The sequence below is a fragment of the Penicillium griseofulvum genome (genome assembly GCF_001561935.1).
Source record: "Penicillium griseofulvum strain PG3 chromosome Unknown contig_95, whole genome shotgun sequence".
Lineage (NCBI taxonomy): Eukaryota > Fungi > Ascomycota > Eurotiomycetes > Eurotiales > Aspergillaceae > Penicillium > Penicillium griseofulvum.
Genome location: NW_024467454.1, coordinates 1,314,824 through 1,330,341, shown reverse-complemented (window position 1 = coordinate 1,330,341; position 15,518 = coordinate 1,314,824). Strand labels below are relative to the sequence as shown.

The 15,518-nt window shown below is 47.8% G+C and overlaps 5 protein-coding genes across 5 annotated transcripts; 2 read left to right on the top strand and 3 right to left on the bottom strand.

The window, feature by feature from the left end:
- Positions 1-204: 204 nt before the first annotated feature.
- Positions 205-1,518, bottom strand: PGRI_059900 (Plant methyltransferase dimerization; the record flags this gene model as incomplete). The annotated part of the gene is made up of 3 exons (XM_040793703.1): positions 205-688; positions 759-1,034; positions 1,091-1,518. The coding sequence occupies 3 exons, from the start codon at positions 1,516-1,518 to the stop codon at positions 205-207; spliced, it is 1,188 nt and encodes a 395-aa protein (XP_040648558.1).
- Positions 1,519-1,939: 421 nt separating this feature from the next.
- Positions 1,940-3,130, top strand: PGRI_059890 (O-methyltransferase, family 2; the record flags this gene model as incomplete). Its single annotated transcript, XM_040793702.1, has 1 exon — positions 1,940-3,130. The coding sequence occupies one exon, from the start codon at positions 1,940-1,942 to the stop codon at positions 3,128-3,130; it is 1,191 nt and encodes a 396-aa protein (XP_040648557.1).
- A 736-nt stretch (positions 3,131-3,866) lies between these two features.
- PGRI_059880 (O-methyltransferase, family 2) lies at positions 3,867-5,314 on the top strand (the record flags this gene model as incomplete). The annotated part of the gene is made up of 4 exons (XM_040793701.1): positions 3,867-4,801; positions 4,867-5,028; positions 5,089-5,128; positions 5,192-5,314. 4 exons carry the CDS (start codon positions 3,867-3,869, stop codon positions 5,312-5,314), a joined length of 1,260 nt encoding a protein of 419 aa, XP_040648556.1.
- Positions 5,315-6,524: 1,210 nt separating this feature from the next.
- On the bottom strand, positions 6,525-11,690 carry PGRI_059870 (Acyl transferase/acyl hydrolase/lysophospholipase; the record flags this gene model as incomplete). Its single annotated transcript, XM_040793700.1, has 5 exons — positions 6,525-7,862; positions 7,914-10,063; positions 10,120-10,240; positions 10,312-11,448; positions 11,502-11,690. 5 exons carry the CDS (start codon positions 11,688-11,690, stop codon positions 6,525-6,527), a joined length of 4,935 nt encoding a protein of 1,644 aa, XP_040648555.1.
- Positions 11,691-12,968: 1,278 nt separating this feature from the next.
- PGRI_059860 (uncharacterized protein) lies at positions 12,969-14,919 on the bottom strand (the record flags this gene model as incomplete). The annotated part of the gene is made up of 6 exons (XM_040793699.1): positions 12,969-13,339; positions 13,424-13,966; positions 14,039-14,467; positions 14,528-14,567; positions 14,641-14,737; positions 14,795-14,919. The coding sequence occupies 6 exons, from the start codon at positions 14,917-14,919 to the stop codon at positions 12,969-12,971; spliced, it is 1,605 nt and encodes a 534-aa protein (XP_040648554.1).
- Positions 14,920-15,518: the final 599 nt, after the last annotated feature.

Sequence of the window (15,518 nt, the reverse complement as noted above, 5' to 3'; positions counted from 1 at the left end):
AGGCACATACGCCGGATCCTGTATCCCCTTATTACAACCCCCAGGCTGTCCAAAGTTGAGACAGTGTTAGGAGAGTTGTTCCCATTGAGAATATGCACCTTTATCTCCACTGGCCTTATACCAACTCATCAAAATTACAAACATCGAAATTCAAAAGGTGGTTGGTGACTTAGACAAACATATCCCGTGAAGCAAATAGTGAAACTACTCCCTCTTCAATCTGGCCTCCATAATGGACCAGTCTCTGGGTGTACTCATTGTCCCCAATACCTCCAATCCGACGCTCTCTAATAATGCCTTTTGCTCTGCCTCAGACCTCTGCACACCTCCACACGATGCCAACATACTCAGATCAAACCTCGTAATATTCTTAGTTGGACTAAGGTCTGTCGCTAAGGCCTCATGAATCAACAATCTTGACTCGGGACCCATAGCTGCTGCAAACTGTGAGAGGAACTTGACGGACACGTGGTCAGCATGATTGTGCAAGACACCACGAAGGTAGTAGACACGGGCGCCTTTGACAGGCTGTGGATGTGCCATGTCGTGGTCCATGATTTCAACATCAGGTAGCGAGTCAGCCGTGATCTTGTTAGTCACTTGGGGAAGATCTTGCAAGATGATGCGACCACGAGAACGCGGAAAAGCGCTGCGGACGCGCCTAGCTTGGTGGCCGAGACCGCCGCCGCTGTTTGCGATAACGTCAGTTTGACCTTGCCTTCTTTCTTCTATTTGTCCAAGGAGGAGGGAGGTCTTACATATCAACAAAGAGGATGTCATCGGCGTTAGAGTTTGCGAAAACAGTCTCAAACGGATAGAAGCTAACAAAATCTTCCTCTTGGGTGGTACGAGGGAGTGACATGTAATCGTTGAAGTATTTGCTCAGCCTTGGGTCCTCTGACATGCTCTCCCAGAACGTCTTGGTGGTATTGGTCCCAACCTGCCAGGCGCAGTGTTTTGCATCAGGTAGAACTTTGTAATTGTTGTCACGAAGCCACGCCGGAAGAGCAAAATATGAGGGCATCAAGGCAACTCTGAGTTCATTACGATCAGCACCTGTACTGTAACTAGGAAAACGTGATATACTGACTGTGTCATGACATTGCCTTTTCGGTACGGTTGTACATAGTCTCTAGTAATTGCATTTGCTGCATACTGACCCAATGAGACTTGATCGACCATATAATGTGCATCCAGCAGACGCATGATTCGAGCGACCAAGGCTGGGTCGGCATCGAGCTCTCTGGCAATATCGGCTGTGCTGAGAGACCCAGACTGCTTGGACAGGATGTCAAATATGCCCATCTCACATGCCACTCCGGCGCCAAACAGCTCGAGTGGTGCCCAAGTCTGTGCTTCAGCAAAAGTCATAGGGGTATGGAGCTGATGTACAGCCTTTTCAGCCAGGCGCAATGCTCGGATACGAACATTCTCATCATCAATTTCAGAAGGAAATAAGGTGGATACTCGACTACAGAGTGCCTCAAACTCCTGAAGCCATTCCTCTGTGGTAGACATAGTGATGTGGATGAGTTATGATGCTGGCTAGCTAAGAGGTGAAGGCCACGGACAGACTCCACATCTTATATACTTCGTGAACACGAGGCTGAACACCACAATTAGTTATGCATATAAATTGAAGTAATACATTTGCACTTACAGATGGCATGCTTACATGCATGCAAACATGACACCACGTGATTGAAACAGCTTGCGCCGGCTTACATCGCTGACATCCATGACAGTTCCATCCATGAATATCCACCGGTAGAAGCCGGTGAATAACAAGGATAAGACGGAATGAAACACGCTGTCAACCGGTACACACACATAAAGTCTTATGACTCCATGTCTGTAATCCCAATTGGAAATCCATCTACTCTCCACTTTCAACTTCGTTGCCATTCTCACCCCGGCTCGTTTCATCAAATTATTTGACATGACGCTCCACCAGGTCACTAATATTCAGGCCTGTTCGGCAGAAATTGCGGAATTGAGCAGGACCTTTGATGGTTCTTCCGGACGGTTCATGGTCGACAGCCTGCCATTATTGAAGAAATCTGAGGAACTTGTCGCTCTTGTGCAGTCCCCTGCGGAGCATGCCACGTCGTTAATTCTCAGAACCATGGAAACGGCTGTTATTAGAACGCTCTTGTCTTTGAATGTCCTTCAGGCTATTCCAGCTACAGGCTCCATCTCTCTTCAAGACCTTGCAGTGGCCACCGAGACCCAGGCAGCCCTCCTCGAGCGTCTCCTGAGAGTATTGACAAGAACGGGATTTCTTATTCGCGAGAATGGTGCATACCGACACACACACACATCCTTGGCCTACGCTGGTCCGCTTGGGGCGCTTTTCGCACCCTGTTACGACGAAGGGATTCGGGCCTTGACTAGGCTTCCCGAATATCTGTCGATAAAGGAGAAAGAAGAGGCAAAAAGCGCTAAATACAGCCCTTTTACGTGGAACGAAGGTCAAGAGGGCAAGACCACATTTGAGATTCTGTCTACGATGCCGGCAAGAACAGAAGGCATACACACTTTGGCATCTAGCGTCCAGCATTTGCGCCCATACACTGGATTCTTTGACTACAATACACTTGTCTCTGAAGATCATGAAAGGCCAGTTTTCGTGGACGTGGGAGGTGGTAATGGGCACGTTATTAAGGAGATACTGCAAGCATTCCCTCAGATACGGCCTGAACAGTGCATTTTGCAAGATCGTGCAGAAACATTAGACCTAGCCAGGACGACGGGCTTGCTTCCTGCTGGCGTGCAGCTTCTCGAGCATGACTACCTTACTCGTCAGCCAATCCCAAATGCGAAGGCATATCACCTACGTGCAGTAGCTTATAATTTGGGCGATACCGAACTCGTTCAACTGTTGAAGCAGATAGTGCCAGTTATGGCCACTGACTCCAAAGTTTTGATCGCCGAGAATATTCTGTTTGATGATAACGGTACTGCCTTCAGTACAGTGTCAGACATGATCATGTTGTGTATCGGCGGCAAAGAAAGAACGGAGCAAAACTTCCGCGAAGTCCTCGATAAAGCTGGCCTTAGGGTCGATAGCATTCATCGTGCGCCTGGATTGGAGTATGGAATTGTAGAGGCGAGCCTGAAAATGTCCTGAGCTCGCAGGAGCAAGCTGAATGATTTCTGCTCTTGCCATCCTATGATGTGAGTGGAAGTTTGAAAACATCTTGGGGGTCATTAGCCTCTACTTGGACCTCACGCTGAGATACTTAGGAAGGAAACTGGGAGAAGACGTTGATGGCAAGCCAACACTACGGACACGCCAACAAGCATACTTGATATGGGTGTTGATACATACACGTGTGGCTATGTAACAGATGAGCTACTGTCTTAGATAGCTTTATTTGTGCTTTTATTTATCTTCATGATCCGTACAATAGGTGCTCCTGCGCATGATCTAATATCATTCCAGATTTGCTAGTCCTTCCGAGCCCCCTTTCCCCACTCTACATTCCAGGGACACTAACAAACGTATACATCCCGGTCTGTAGCCCAACTGTAATCATAAAAGCTACGTCAGAGATAGGGCTAGCCACGGCTTTTGAGTCCACTTGTCACGAGCAACGGAGCTTATTATCTTTCACCTATAATATGTAGTAATCATACATTGCTTACCCCTAGTAATCATGCGTTGCTTATGTGTATTGGTGAGCTATCACGAATTGAGTTGGCTCAACTTACTCAGCTCGGTCCAGAAATCCAGGGATAATATGTCGCTCCCATTGGAATTGGTCTCATTGGAATTGGGGACTCCTCATATAAATGATATCCAGCGCGTCTCTGAAGCATGAGCTGTATATTATTTTCCACTTTGAAGTACCACAGTAATAAACATGGCTCCCAATACAAGTCGGTCTGCTCAACTGGTGAAGATAATCACTGATAACTCTACCAAAATTGAGGCATATCGTCAGGAACAGGGATTACCGCCCCTCAGTTTGGGGCCCGATGCACCACTTGACGTAAAATACCCACCTGATGTGGAAGAATGTCGACGGGCGCTTATCGATGCTAGCCTGGAGTTGGGAGACCTGGCGACAGGTCCTGTCGAGCTTCGCCTCGTTCCTGGATGGGCAGTTATGACAATGTTTGGTGTGACCCAATTCATCTGCGACTTTGATATCGCCCACCAGGTGCCTCTCACAGGAGATGTGTCGTATGAGGATCTCTCCAAGACTGTCAATGTTAGTGCGTCTGTACTCCGTCAGGTTCTGCGCGCGGGCATGCCCTACCATATGTTCTACGAGCCACGGCCGGGCCACGTGGCGCACACGGCAACAACCAAAGTTATAGCACGGGAGCCACTGATTAAAGACTGGACCGGCTTGTCTACGGATGTCTTGTATCCTGCTAGTATTGGGTTGACCGAAGCCTTGAGGAAAGAACCTGCGGCAAACGACCCCGCCAAAACCGGCTTCATGTTCGCCAAAGGAGACGGCGAATCCGGCATGTTCATGTACCTTGAGAAGCACCCAGAACAGGCACGAAGATTTACAGGTGTTATGGGCGCGTTTCACAAGGACGAGGCGTATTCGCCACGACATCTTATCGACAGCTGGCCGAATGATTTGCAAATTGGGAAACTCGTCGACCTGGGTGGATCCACGGGCGCCGTGGCCTTTGCTTTGGCCGAAGCGTTCCCGAGGCTCGATATTGTGGTACAAGACTTGGCCGGGGCGCTTGAAACTGCAGAAGTTCGAGAGGGCAAGAATGTGTCGTTCATGGCTCATGACTTCTTCAACGAGCAGCCTGTCCAGGATGCTGACGTGTATGTGAAGGCCAAAATATTGTATCATTGAATCCTGTGCTGACTGTCTACCTTGGTGATCTTAGATTCTTGTTTCGCTGGGTTTTGCACAACTGGCCAGACGATCACGTCAAGCGCATCTTAAGAGCTTTGGTCCCGTCGCTGAAATCTGGCGCCAAGATCATCATCTTCGACGAGATTATGCCTCCTGCTGGCACGTTGAGTTTGAGCGTTGAGCGATATCAACGGTAAGCTATATCACTCAGTGCATCTTCTGTGTTGGATAATGCTGATAATGAGTGTTTCAGAAACATTGATTTCGGCATGTTGACACTATTCAATTCTAAGGTTCGTATAGCCAGATAGACCAACATGCTTTTCTCCATTCTAACATAGGAATGCTGATTGCAGATTCGTGACGTCGAGGAATGGAAAGAAGTTATTACTCAGTCAGACCAGCGGTTCAAGGTCGCGGGTGTCAGGTACCCTGAGAATTCGCGACTTTCTCTCATTGAAATCGTATGGGAGCCGTAAGGTTCTAGCGTACATCGCGTTCCATTGCTGGGAATGCCTCACATACGGCCTGGAGATTTGCTTACACACAGAGTAATCGGTTACCATGTTTGCTATATCTCCCGTCAATACTATTATTTTTCATATCTCTCTTATTATCCCTACCAGTACAGAAATCATTAGCCAATAAACTATAGCTACCTAGGCATTAATCCTTATTTTCAAACGATTCCTACTATTTATGTAAAGCTCCGAAAATCCCATAAATGGGCCCGACATCTAAAGCCCAACCCAACCCCAGGCCCATTGATGGGGGGCCTTATAGGCCCCATTAAGGCCCATCTCGCGCTAACAGATAGGTCTCTATAATTGCTGTATTACGACCTTCCACTGATCATATGAAGTCCAAACTTGAATAATGTTGAATTTATAATAGCAGAATAAGAATACATTTCAATTTTCAACAAACAGATCGGCGGAGGTCAAAATGTTCCAAAAATATAAAAATTGATGTTTGATATAAGATATATATTTGGGATATGTATAGGAGTAGTACCACTTTCTAGGTAAACTTCCATAATCTTTGAATCATCTAAATCACCGCGTTTTTCGCGTTTTTAAAACGTGATATAGAAATATGACTAGTGATTGATTCTAAATCATTCAGATTAATAAAATATTACCTTAGGTATAATAGTACGAAACGGTGCTAAACATAGGGTAATTGAATTGTTTGGTGCCCATTGGGCCGATTGGGGCCCCATTGAAAGCCCAGTGGGCCCGAAGACAAGCCCAAAACCCAACCCATTCGTGGGTTGGGTTAGGCTGGGCTTTCTTTATAGGTTTTGCGGAGGTCAATACTTAAGTGCGCCGAATTGACCTTCTAAGATATGTAATAAGAGGTGGTAAAATTCCCCCTACGACTTGTAAAGCTTTCGGACAACAAAAACTTACCGAAGTTGTGAGTAACAAGTGAGGATAAGGGCAGCTAGCAGTGGTGAGCCTACCCGGGTGGGGGTGCCTTCGGGGGCCGGCCCCCCAAGTGTATTAAGAAATATGAGGTGGGGTTTGTTCTTATGTCTATAGTTTTTTGGACAGTGCATATGGATTAGTTCTTTTGTTATAACCACTAGCTAAAGATTTGTCCTTTGCAGCATCCTCTATCACATATAACCGCCCAAACAGAAATACCATAAACCAGGATTCCCAGGAAAACAAAAAGAACATCTGTTTATGAGACTAATTTCTTCAAATCCTGGATCGTTTTCACTTCGAGGTAGAATGCATCACGAATCTCAATTCCAAGGTTCTCTCGCAGCTTCTGGGAGATAACAAGCGACATCAGCGAGTCAAGCCCAATATCCGCGATTTCACACTCGTCAGTCAGCAAGCCAATATCGACAGCGAGCTCTTCGGCCAATATATCTATAGCGCGTGACGCAGTGTCATCAACACCATCAGGCTCTTCGTAGCCGCTGTCACTGTCCGTCTTTTCTATCAGTCCATTTGGAGGTGGCGGGCCTCTTGGCGGTAAGAGATTGTAATCAAGCTGAGGCATCGTCTTTGGAATATCACTAGACTTGTTCATCATTCCAGACTGCGGAGGAGTTGCAGTACATGTAGGAGGTTTCTTAGTCGTCTTTCGATCCACCGCCGTAACCATCGCCTTTGTCTTTAGGGAACTTGCAGACGGTAGTGGGCTTGGAGTTGCAGATTTGTTCTTTTGAGTGGAAGGAGCAGGAGCTGCACCTACTGGACGGAAGAACCGATTAAGCATCACTCTTGGCCACTCTCGGAACAAGATGGCTTCGACCACGCCCACAATCTCGCCGTCCTGTAGAATGTAGACGTCACCGACGTAAGAGCCAAGCTTACTATTGTCGTCAATAGCCTCTGGTACCATCCTCACGTATGCGAGATATCGACCCCCAGGGACCAACGGTTTGGCAAAACGCATGGACTTCCATGACGGAGTGATGAAGAAGTTGTTGATATTGTCAAAGTGGGTACCGCCATTTAGAATGAATCCAGACAGAGATACGAGACCGTCGATAAAATGTGGTGGCATAGCCCAGTCTCCTTGCGTGTCTGCAGGGAAAATGACTTCAGCCACAGCTTCGTCTTCGTTGAGTATTACCCATTTCATGTTGCGATACATGCGAGAGTAATTCACCAGTTTTCCAAAGAGACTGTAAGCAAGATCGGTGGTGAGCTTGTCGGCCGTACCCTTGGTTGACATAGCATTGAGTGCGTCAATCCGACTGGTAACAAGTCTAGTCGTCCGGGCCCAATTTGACAGCCAAGCCGAAGCATCTTCATAGTACGCTGTAGCATGGCAGTACCATTTGTCATTGGCTGGGTTAAACCACTTGATCTGGACTTCTCCCTTCTCGAGATTGGCTTCGGCATTGACGAGAATGGGATGTGGATCAACAGAGGTTGGGTCTTGCACTACCGGATCGTGATATTCGAAGTTGGCCACATTAATGCCCATTCCACTGAATGTCGATGGAACTGCCTTTTCTTGGATCCTTTTGGCTAGCGTAAATGCCATGTCGGCATGCAGAAACTATTACAGGTTAAAAGTGTCGAGCAAAGTAGGAGTTAATCATCAGCTTACCGACGACGCGACACCGTAACCGTTCATAGCATGTCCTTCTATGACATCTTTGAGTGATGGGTCCGTAATATTGCACTCGGCCAAGACGTTTGCTGTTAGTGAGTCGTAATCTTCGGAATAGAGCCGTTGGATGCTTGATGTCCGGAACCCGCTGGCAACATGAAGCGCTGGCTCTGGTAAAACCTGGCCCTTGGTCAAATTCCAATCTCCTCGGTACTGTATCCAATAGTTCTTGTTATTCCAAGCGTAGGTTGGCAAGGAGACAAGTCGGAGTGCGTGCTCAAATGGACGATGGTAGTCATTCCAGTCGATGTCGAGACCAACCTCGTATAGACTGCTCAGCATCTTCACTAAAGATGCCCAGTTGTCGCAGTCTCGATGTAGGGGTGAGCATGCTAGACGAGTCTCGGGGAGTGTGCGGCTGATGAAACCGCTGCATACAGGATGAGGGCCCAACTCAAGCCAGACAGTGGATTTCGATACCACGCCAGCATCGAACGCTGCATTAAGAGCTCTAGCGAAATCAACCGTCTTTCTTAATGAGGTGATCAGGTATGATGAATCAATGTTAGAGCCTGTCTCGATAACTGTTGAGTCTTGTGGAGACATGATTGGGATGTTGGGCGCATTGTAGACGATATCTTGGGTTCGGCGACTGAGATCATTCATGACATTGTCCATCTGAGCCGTATGATACGCGTGTGGCACATCAACTCGTGTCGCTCTGTACCCTGCTTTGGAGAGACGAGCAGAAAAGGCATTTAGATGCTCCACAGTGCCTCCAATAACAGTCTCATTGGGGCCGTTGATACAGGCTACTTCGAATGGCGCGCCATCTGCTTCACGTGCAATGTCTGCCACTGAAGCGCGAACGGAGAGCATTCCATGGGTGTAAGAAGAGCAGTTTGACTCCAGAATGGCTGCTCGTGTTCCGACGAGGAAGACTGTGTCACTGTCGGACAGCACACCAGCCACGGCCATGGCGGCATATTCCCCCAGGCTATGTCCAATGACAGCACATGGCTCAATACCAAGCCCCATGCATAGTCGAGCGAGCGCAACTTCAACACATACAATGGCAAGATGTATAGAGGCGGCTGGCAGGTCTTCGCGAACACTCGTTCTGTCGATAGCCGGTAGGAAGGATGGGAAGTTCTGGCGACGCGCAAGGCTATCGAACTGATCAAGTTGAGTGCGGAAGAAGGGAGAGTCTTGGTAAATCTGTGCTGCAATTCCCACATAGAAAGTACCTTGGCCACCAAAGGCAAAGGCAACTGGGGGCCGCTTCACTAAGGTTGGAGTCTGAGCCAGAGCAGTTTCAATGTGCGGTTGAAGCTGTTTGACAGCATCATCCAATGACCTTACTACAACAGATTTCCGGTATGCGTAGTGACGTCTCCGGGCTGAGAGTGTGTAGGCAATATCGGCAAGAGACAACTCCTGCGAACCCTCAATATACTCAACAAGGCGCTTGATATTTAAGCTGAGAGACTGGGCCGTCTTTGCTGAAATCGTAATGGCATGAGCTTCCCGTGTATCCTCGCATAGCCGTGGCCTTGGGGTAGGCTCTTCGATAATCATAGCCGTGTTACCTCCAGCGGCGCCAAAGTTGTTGACCATGGCAAGCCTCTTCTGTGTGCCGACCGGGCCCCAATTGGCGGCTTTAAATGGAATAACAACGCCCATCTTGGCTAAGTCCGGTAGTGCAGGGTTCAGACCTGTCTTCACGCCGATGTGAGGCGGAATGATGCCATTCTGGAACACTAACACGGTCTTGATGAAAGCCATAATTCCGGCAGCAGCCTCTCCGTGGCCCATATTAGATTTGACTGAACCCACATGCAGGGGTATTGGTCTGGGTCCACGAAGGCGGGAGGGCGCAAACACACTCGTTACTGATCTCATCTCGGTAGGATCACCAGCTTGCGTCCCTGTACCGTGCATCTCGACGTAACCTACGTCCAGGGGGTCGATCGCAGCTCGTCGGACGATCTGGTCGTAAAGCAGAGCTTGTGCTTCGTCGTGAGGATGAGTGATGGAAACGGCTTCCGCGGAATGAGAAGTAGCTGCCGACAAGATTACCGCGAGTATGTTATCGTTGTCGGCTTCTGCATCTTCCAGCCTCTTCAGAACCACGCTTCCGACCCCATCTATTCAGCAATCCCAGTTAGTAGGAACGACTGGAGGAGAAAGGGTGCCGGCATACCTGATCTACAGTATCCATCTGCTCCCTCGTCCCATGTCTTACAGCCCCCCGTAGGGGAGAGGAAATGCCCTTCGCTGAGCCCTGCATAGACATCAGAATTGGTGAGGATGTTCATCCCTCCCTGAAGTAACAAGCCAATATTAGATCGGATCTCAAAATATTATGACACTTTATAGTAATCATAAAACTCACCGTAATGGCCATGTCAACATCTCCACTCCACAGTGATGAACATGCGGCTTGAATGGCGGCTAAACTCGAAGAGCACGCAGTGTCGACACTAAAGCTAGGGCCCCAAAAATTGAGAAAATAGTTGATACGCCCGGGACCAAACGCCCTGCATCCACCGGGAATGAAATAAGTGCCTACTTCTTGTCCAGAGTTGACTTCGCGGTAGTCGTCGCTGGCTTGACCGTAAAAAGTGCCAACACGCTGGCGATGGATGACGCCTCGGGTGTCGACGTATCCCGCGTTCTCCAGCGCCTCGTATGCGGTCACTAACGCTAGACGCTGCATTGGGTCCGTTTGCTCAGCCTCTCTGGGTGACATGCCAAAAAACATAGCTTCAAACATTCCCGGATTATCAACGAAACAGCCATAGGAAGTCTTGGACGTGTTATGCCGTTTCCCTGTAGGATCTACGTGTGTTTCGACGTCGAATCTATCGGGAGGAACCTGGCGGTGCATGTCTTGCCCCTGCATCAACCGTGCCCAGAATTCTTCGGTGGTGTCTGAGCCCGGGAAACGACATGCCATGCCTACGACAGCAATTTTCGAGGATTTCGTGTCCTTCGGTGGACTTTTCCCGAGCACAAGATCTAATACAGCTGGCGCCATAGCGATATCTGACACTGTTGCGGTGGGCAATTCAATCTGCCAGCGCTCCACCAAGTTTCGATTATAGTGCGACGGCAGTATGCTAATCAGTTGCGCAGATTTGGGCATCAGATGCCTCAGTTGATTGGTGACAGAGTCAATAACCACGTCCCACCGCACCGTCTCGGTCAGTATCTCTTCCATGATATGCTCGAGCAGGGGTCCAGCCGCTGTTTCTTGAAACGGCTCTCCGCTCACAGGCGATATTAACGGAATGTGCAGCTCCCGTGCTTGTTCAATATCTGGGAGGACCTGCTTCAAGTGCTCCACGCCATATACTCGGTCGGTATGCCACATCCCCTGGATCTTTCTCATTGCCACATTCGTCGTCTTCTTGAATCCATCGGACTCAGCGAAAAGCGCCTTCAGCGTGTTTGGCGGACCGCCTATACTGATTGAGCTCCCGGCGTTGTCCACGTTGAAGACAGACGCGCGACTGGTTGGAGGATATGCCTACAGCATTCATTAGAATATTATCAGCACTCGTATCCTAGTTCTGCACTCACTTTGTCTTCGTTGAATTTGTCCACCGCATCGCGCGCCTCTTTCTCACCCATCCCGTGGACACAATATACCCAGGCACCGTTGGCATTGATCTCATCCTGAGAGACCTCCAACGATCGGCAAACTCGATCGACAACCAAACCAAAGCGAAATGATATTCGGGCAATATTTCCGGCGATGCTTGGGATCATCAAAATGCTCGGCGAGAGACCTATTGCAGCTGCCGAGAGTAGGCCAGAGCCCCTTCCGATGAGTGACGTGCTGGCCGGTGTGAAATTGTACTCCAGTGGATGGGCCTCATGATATCTTTCCAGAATATGAGCATTGTTATCTCCATTGAATGGTTAGAAACGTACGCAACAAAGCTTCCCACTTGAAAAACCAAAACCAAAACTCGCTCGATGGCCCCACCAAGTGGCGTTTTTCTTAATTTCACAACATGATCTGTCAAATCGAGGACGCTCTCAAAAGGTGGGATTAGATCTCGGTGGTGACGGCTTAGTCTGCTACACTCGTCCTTCAATGCCACTGTCACGCACTCTAGCATTGATGCTAGAACCACATGATCTCGCTCTTTGCTAAGGATCTTTAGCTTTCTGAATAGGATTCTTTGATCTCCCTCTGGGTCTCCTTGGGGAATCTCTCCCGAAAAATACAGGACTTTAGCCGAAACCATTAGGATAATATTTGCTTGTTGAGAAGTTATGATATGTGATCCCAAACTTAGCAGGCATATAAGACTTCTCATGCGAGTATTTGAATAACATTCAAAGTCTATATATTACTCGACATTCTGCTATTACACGTCAGCATATAATATATTACAGCATCTGAAGTGCTTACTTTGCTTACTTGGGCGGCTCCGGGGCTTATTGGGGCCAAAATTCCTAACTGGTCCCGGTGGGGTTACAGTCTCTACCGCCAGTGCACCATAACAGATTTAGCCTATAGTATAGTATACCTTGAAAGATAATGATTTTATACCGCTAGATACATTAACATAATTATTCACACTCTGCCTGTTTTCAATAAATATCCTTTAAAGAAATAGTATTTGAAAATATCTACAGCACCACTGAAAAGACTGCATAGGGACGCATAAGTGGCCGAGGATACTTTATCTAACAAGTCGTCGCTATTTTCATCACGATAATACTGCGCTGAGAACTCCCGTATCCGGGTTGAATATAGATCAACCCTTCCACAACTATTACATCACTGCGAGTTAATGCACTTGAGATAGAAATTCTCCATGACTGGTCGCCTTGATGTAGAATGAGTATACGGACTAGAATACGGTATATATATGCCCCATAGGGTATATGACTAGTGGAATCTCATTCATGGACTTAGTTTATTCGGAAATATCATGGAGGTTTCTCGCCCATATTCAAGTGCTCCTGTTATTGTATATGAACCAATACTGTGGACATGGATAACTTCTGGAATTCTGAGAAGACAGCTCTAAGCTATACCTCCAAATCCCCTTCCCCATCACGACAAAATCCTGCGTGGTCACGGGAAAGTCCTAGACTTCCATGCTCGAGTCGAGCTTTTAGACCGTCTATATTGCTATTCTCAAAGTCCTTGAGCTCGCCCATGGGCAGAATTGAATGCATAGCGCGCAAGCGCTGAAGGGCTGCCATCTCATCTGGCGAAAGTTTCCCGAGGAGTTGATCTTGCTCAGGTGTGCCTTTTGCCTCCACAATATTGGTTAACTTCTTTTGCAGCTCCGTGTCGTGCAGGTCGTTAAGCGCATTGAGGCAAAGATTGATAGTTTCGGTGATTGACTCCCCCTTAGCCTTTGGTGCTGTTTCCTTGTCTGCGGCTCCTTGGATGACTGCGCAGATTTGTGACTGTCAGCACCGCAATAGCATAGATGGAGAAAGTGGCAAAAGATAATAACCTCAGGGGGTGATCTCACCTGGCCTAAGGACCGCGAATGCTCTATCAAAGCCTTCCTCGTCAAGGTCGGACAAGATCGGCTCTTCCTGCATACGTATTTGCTTGAGAGCAGCCATTACCACAACGAGGAATAACGTGTAACCTTCGTCAACCTTCTTCGCGTACCACCTGGAGGCATCTAACTCGTTGCAATCTCCCCGTATGCACGCATTGATGGACGTCGCCGCTGCTAGAGCACTCGAGAGGGCCAGATGATGACCAGACGAGAAGAAGGGATCAATGAAACATCCTGCATCGCCGACAATACGGAAGTTTGGACCAGCATACGCGCTGGCACTATAGGAATAATCCGTGGCTTGTCTGATACCTGAAGCCAGTTCAGCCGGTTCCAAATACGATGATATCGTAGGGCAGAGTGCAACTAAGCTCGCCAGGGCTTGAGCCTCCGTTGTCCCTTCTGGCAATGCCTTCTTCTTGGCAAGGAAAATGTCCCTGCGAACAACAGCTCCAATTGATACTGTACCATTGTGTAGAGGCAACATCCACACCCAGCCTGACCCATCTACATATGGTCATACAAAATTACCCGATCAGTAACTAGCAGGCAAGATTTGTATAATATTCATGGACTCACCTCTCATGCCTTCGGATATGGGCTGGTTTTCACGATCTGTTCCTGGGCTTGGCGGAATATTACCCTTGAAGTACCCCCACATGGCAATGTTTCTGAAACTTTCGTTGAACTTGCGATTTTTGAGGTACTTGGTTGACAGAATACCAACTCGACCCGTTGCATCCACCAGATAATCGAACGAGATGGTACCAGAGCAACCATCTTTCGTCTTCCATTCGGCCGAAACAGGTCGTCCAGGGTTGGCCAATTTGTGCTGGCTGGTGAACATATCGTTCTCATAAGACTCAAAATTTACCGATTTCAAGGAGACATTCTCGAAGGTCTTTGCACCACTCTTTGTAGCATGGCGAAAAAGAATCTCGTCCGATTCGGATCTCACAACATTCCAGGAGTAACCATTTGGACCGTTAGCCCGAATGAAGTCGGTGTCTGTGATGGCATTACATCAGAACGTATTCCGCCTTATTAAGGGGAATTGGCTGTACTAACATCCCGCACTCTTTGCGTTGAGCTTGAAAAATGCACCGAGCTGCATCCGATGTCAACTTATTTGACCTTGTATAAGATATATTCTCCCTTCATCCGCCTGATGACCTTCTCACCTTCTTCTGAAATCCATGCTGCTCGAAAGTATCTTCTAGGTCAATAAACCGTAGTAGATATCTCATCGAAGGGAGCAGACTCTCTCCAATGTGGTATCTACACATGTTAGCTGCTAAGTGGGCAATATGCGAGGAACGGCACACATATTCGTACCGGGGATGGCTATCTGCTTCGAACAAGACAACATCAACGCCCTCGCGTGCTAGAGCAGCCGCGGTATAAGACCCACCAGGACCACCACCTGCTACGAGAACGGTGCAAGATTGAGGAATTGCCATCTTTGCAGTACAAGAATATGAATACTGAATATTCTATTTAATCGTAGTTGGAGAATGCGGAACCTATAAGGGAATCTATAGGGCCCTTCCGGATATGGATTTTGTTTATTACGTTCTAATTAACTGTCCAGGTGATTAGATTACCTCAAAAGAGTCAGCATTATGCTTACCTGGGATTATCGGTGCTTACCGAAGATTATTTCTGCTTATTTCCATGGGTTTCTGCAAAGCCAACTGGGGAATGATCAATGCTGTTCAGTCGATATTTTCTCGTGCTGGCAGTCATTGCCCAAAAACGATCAGCGCCAAAAAGGGTGGGCAGTCATTAGAATAAACCCGCCTGACGCAGCCCAATCAGGAAGTGGACAGCAATGTAACCAGTTGATGATACTACCATGTCAAATTACCACAGGCCCAATTTATACCAGTAATGTGGTTTTAAAAAACTGATAAATACATGGCAAATAAAGCTCCTGGTTCAGAAACCCTTTGTAAAGCAACTCGAGAGGCGTTGCCCTTCCACGTATGATATCAGTCAGGTTAGCTAGAATTGTGATTTATTGATCAGTTGATTTTGTGAAGATATCTGCCCGTATAGA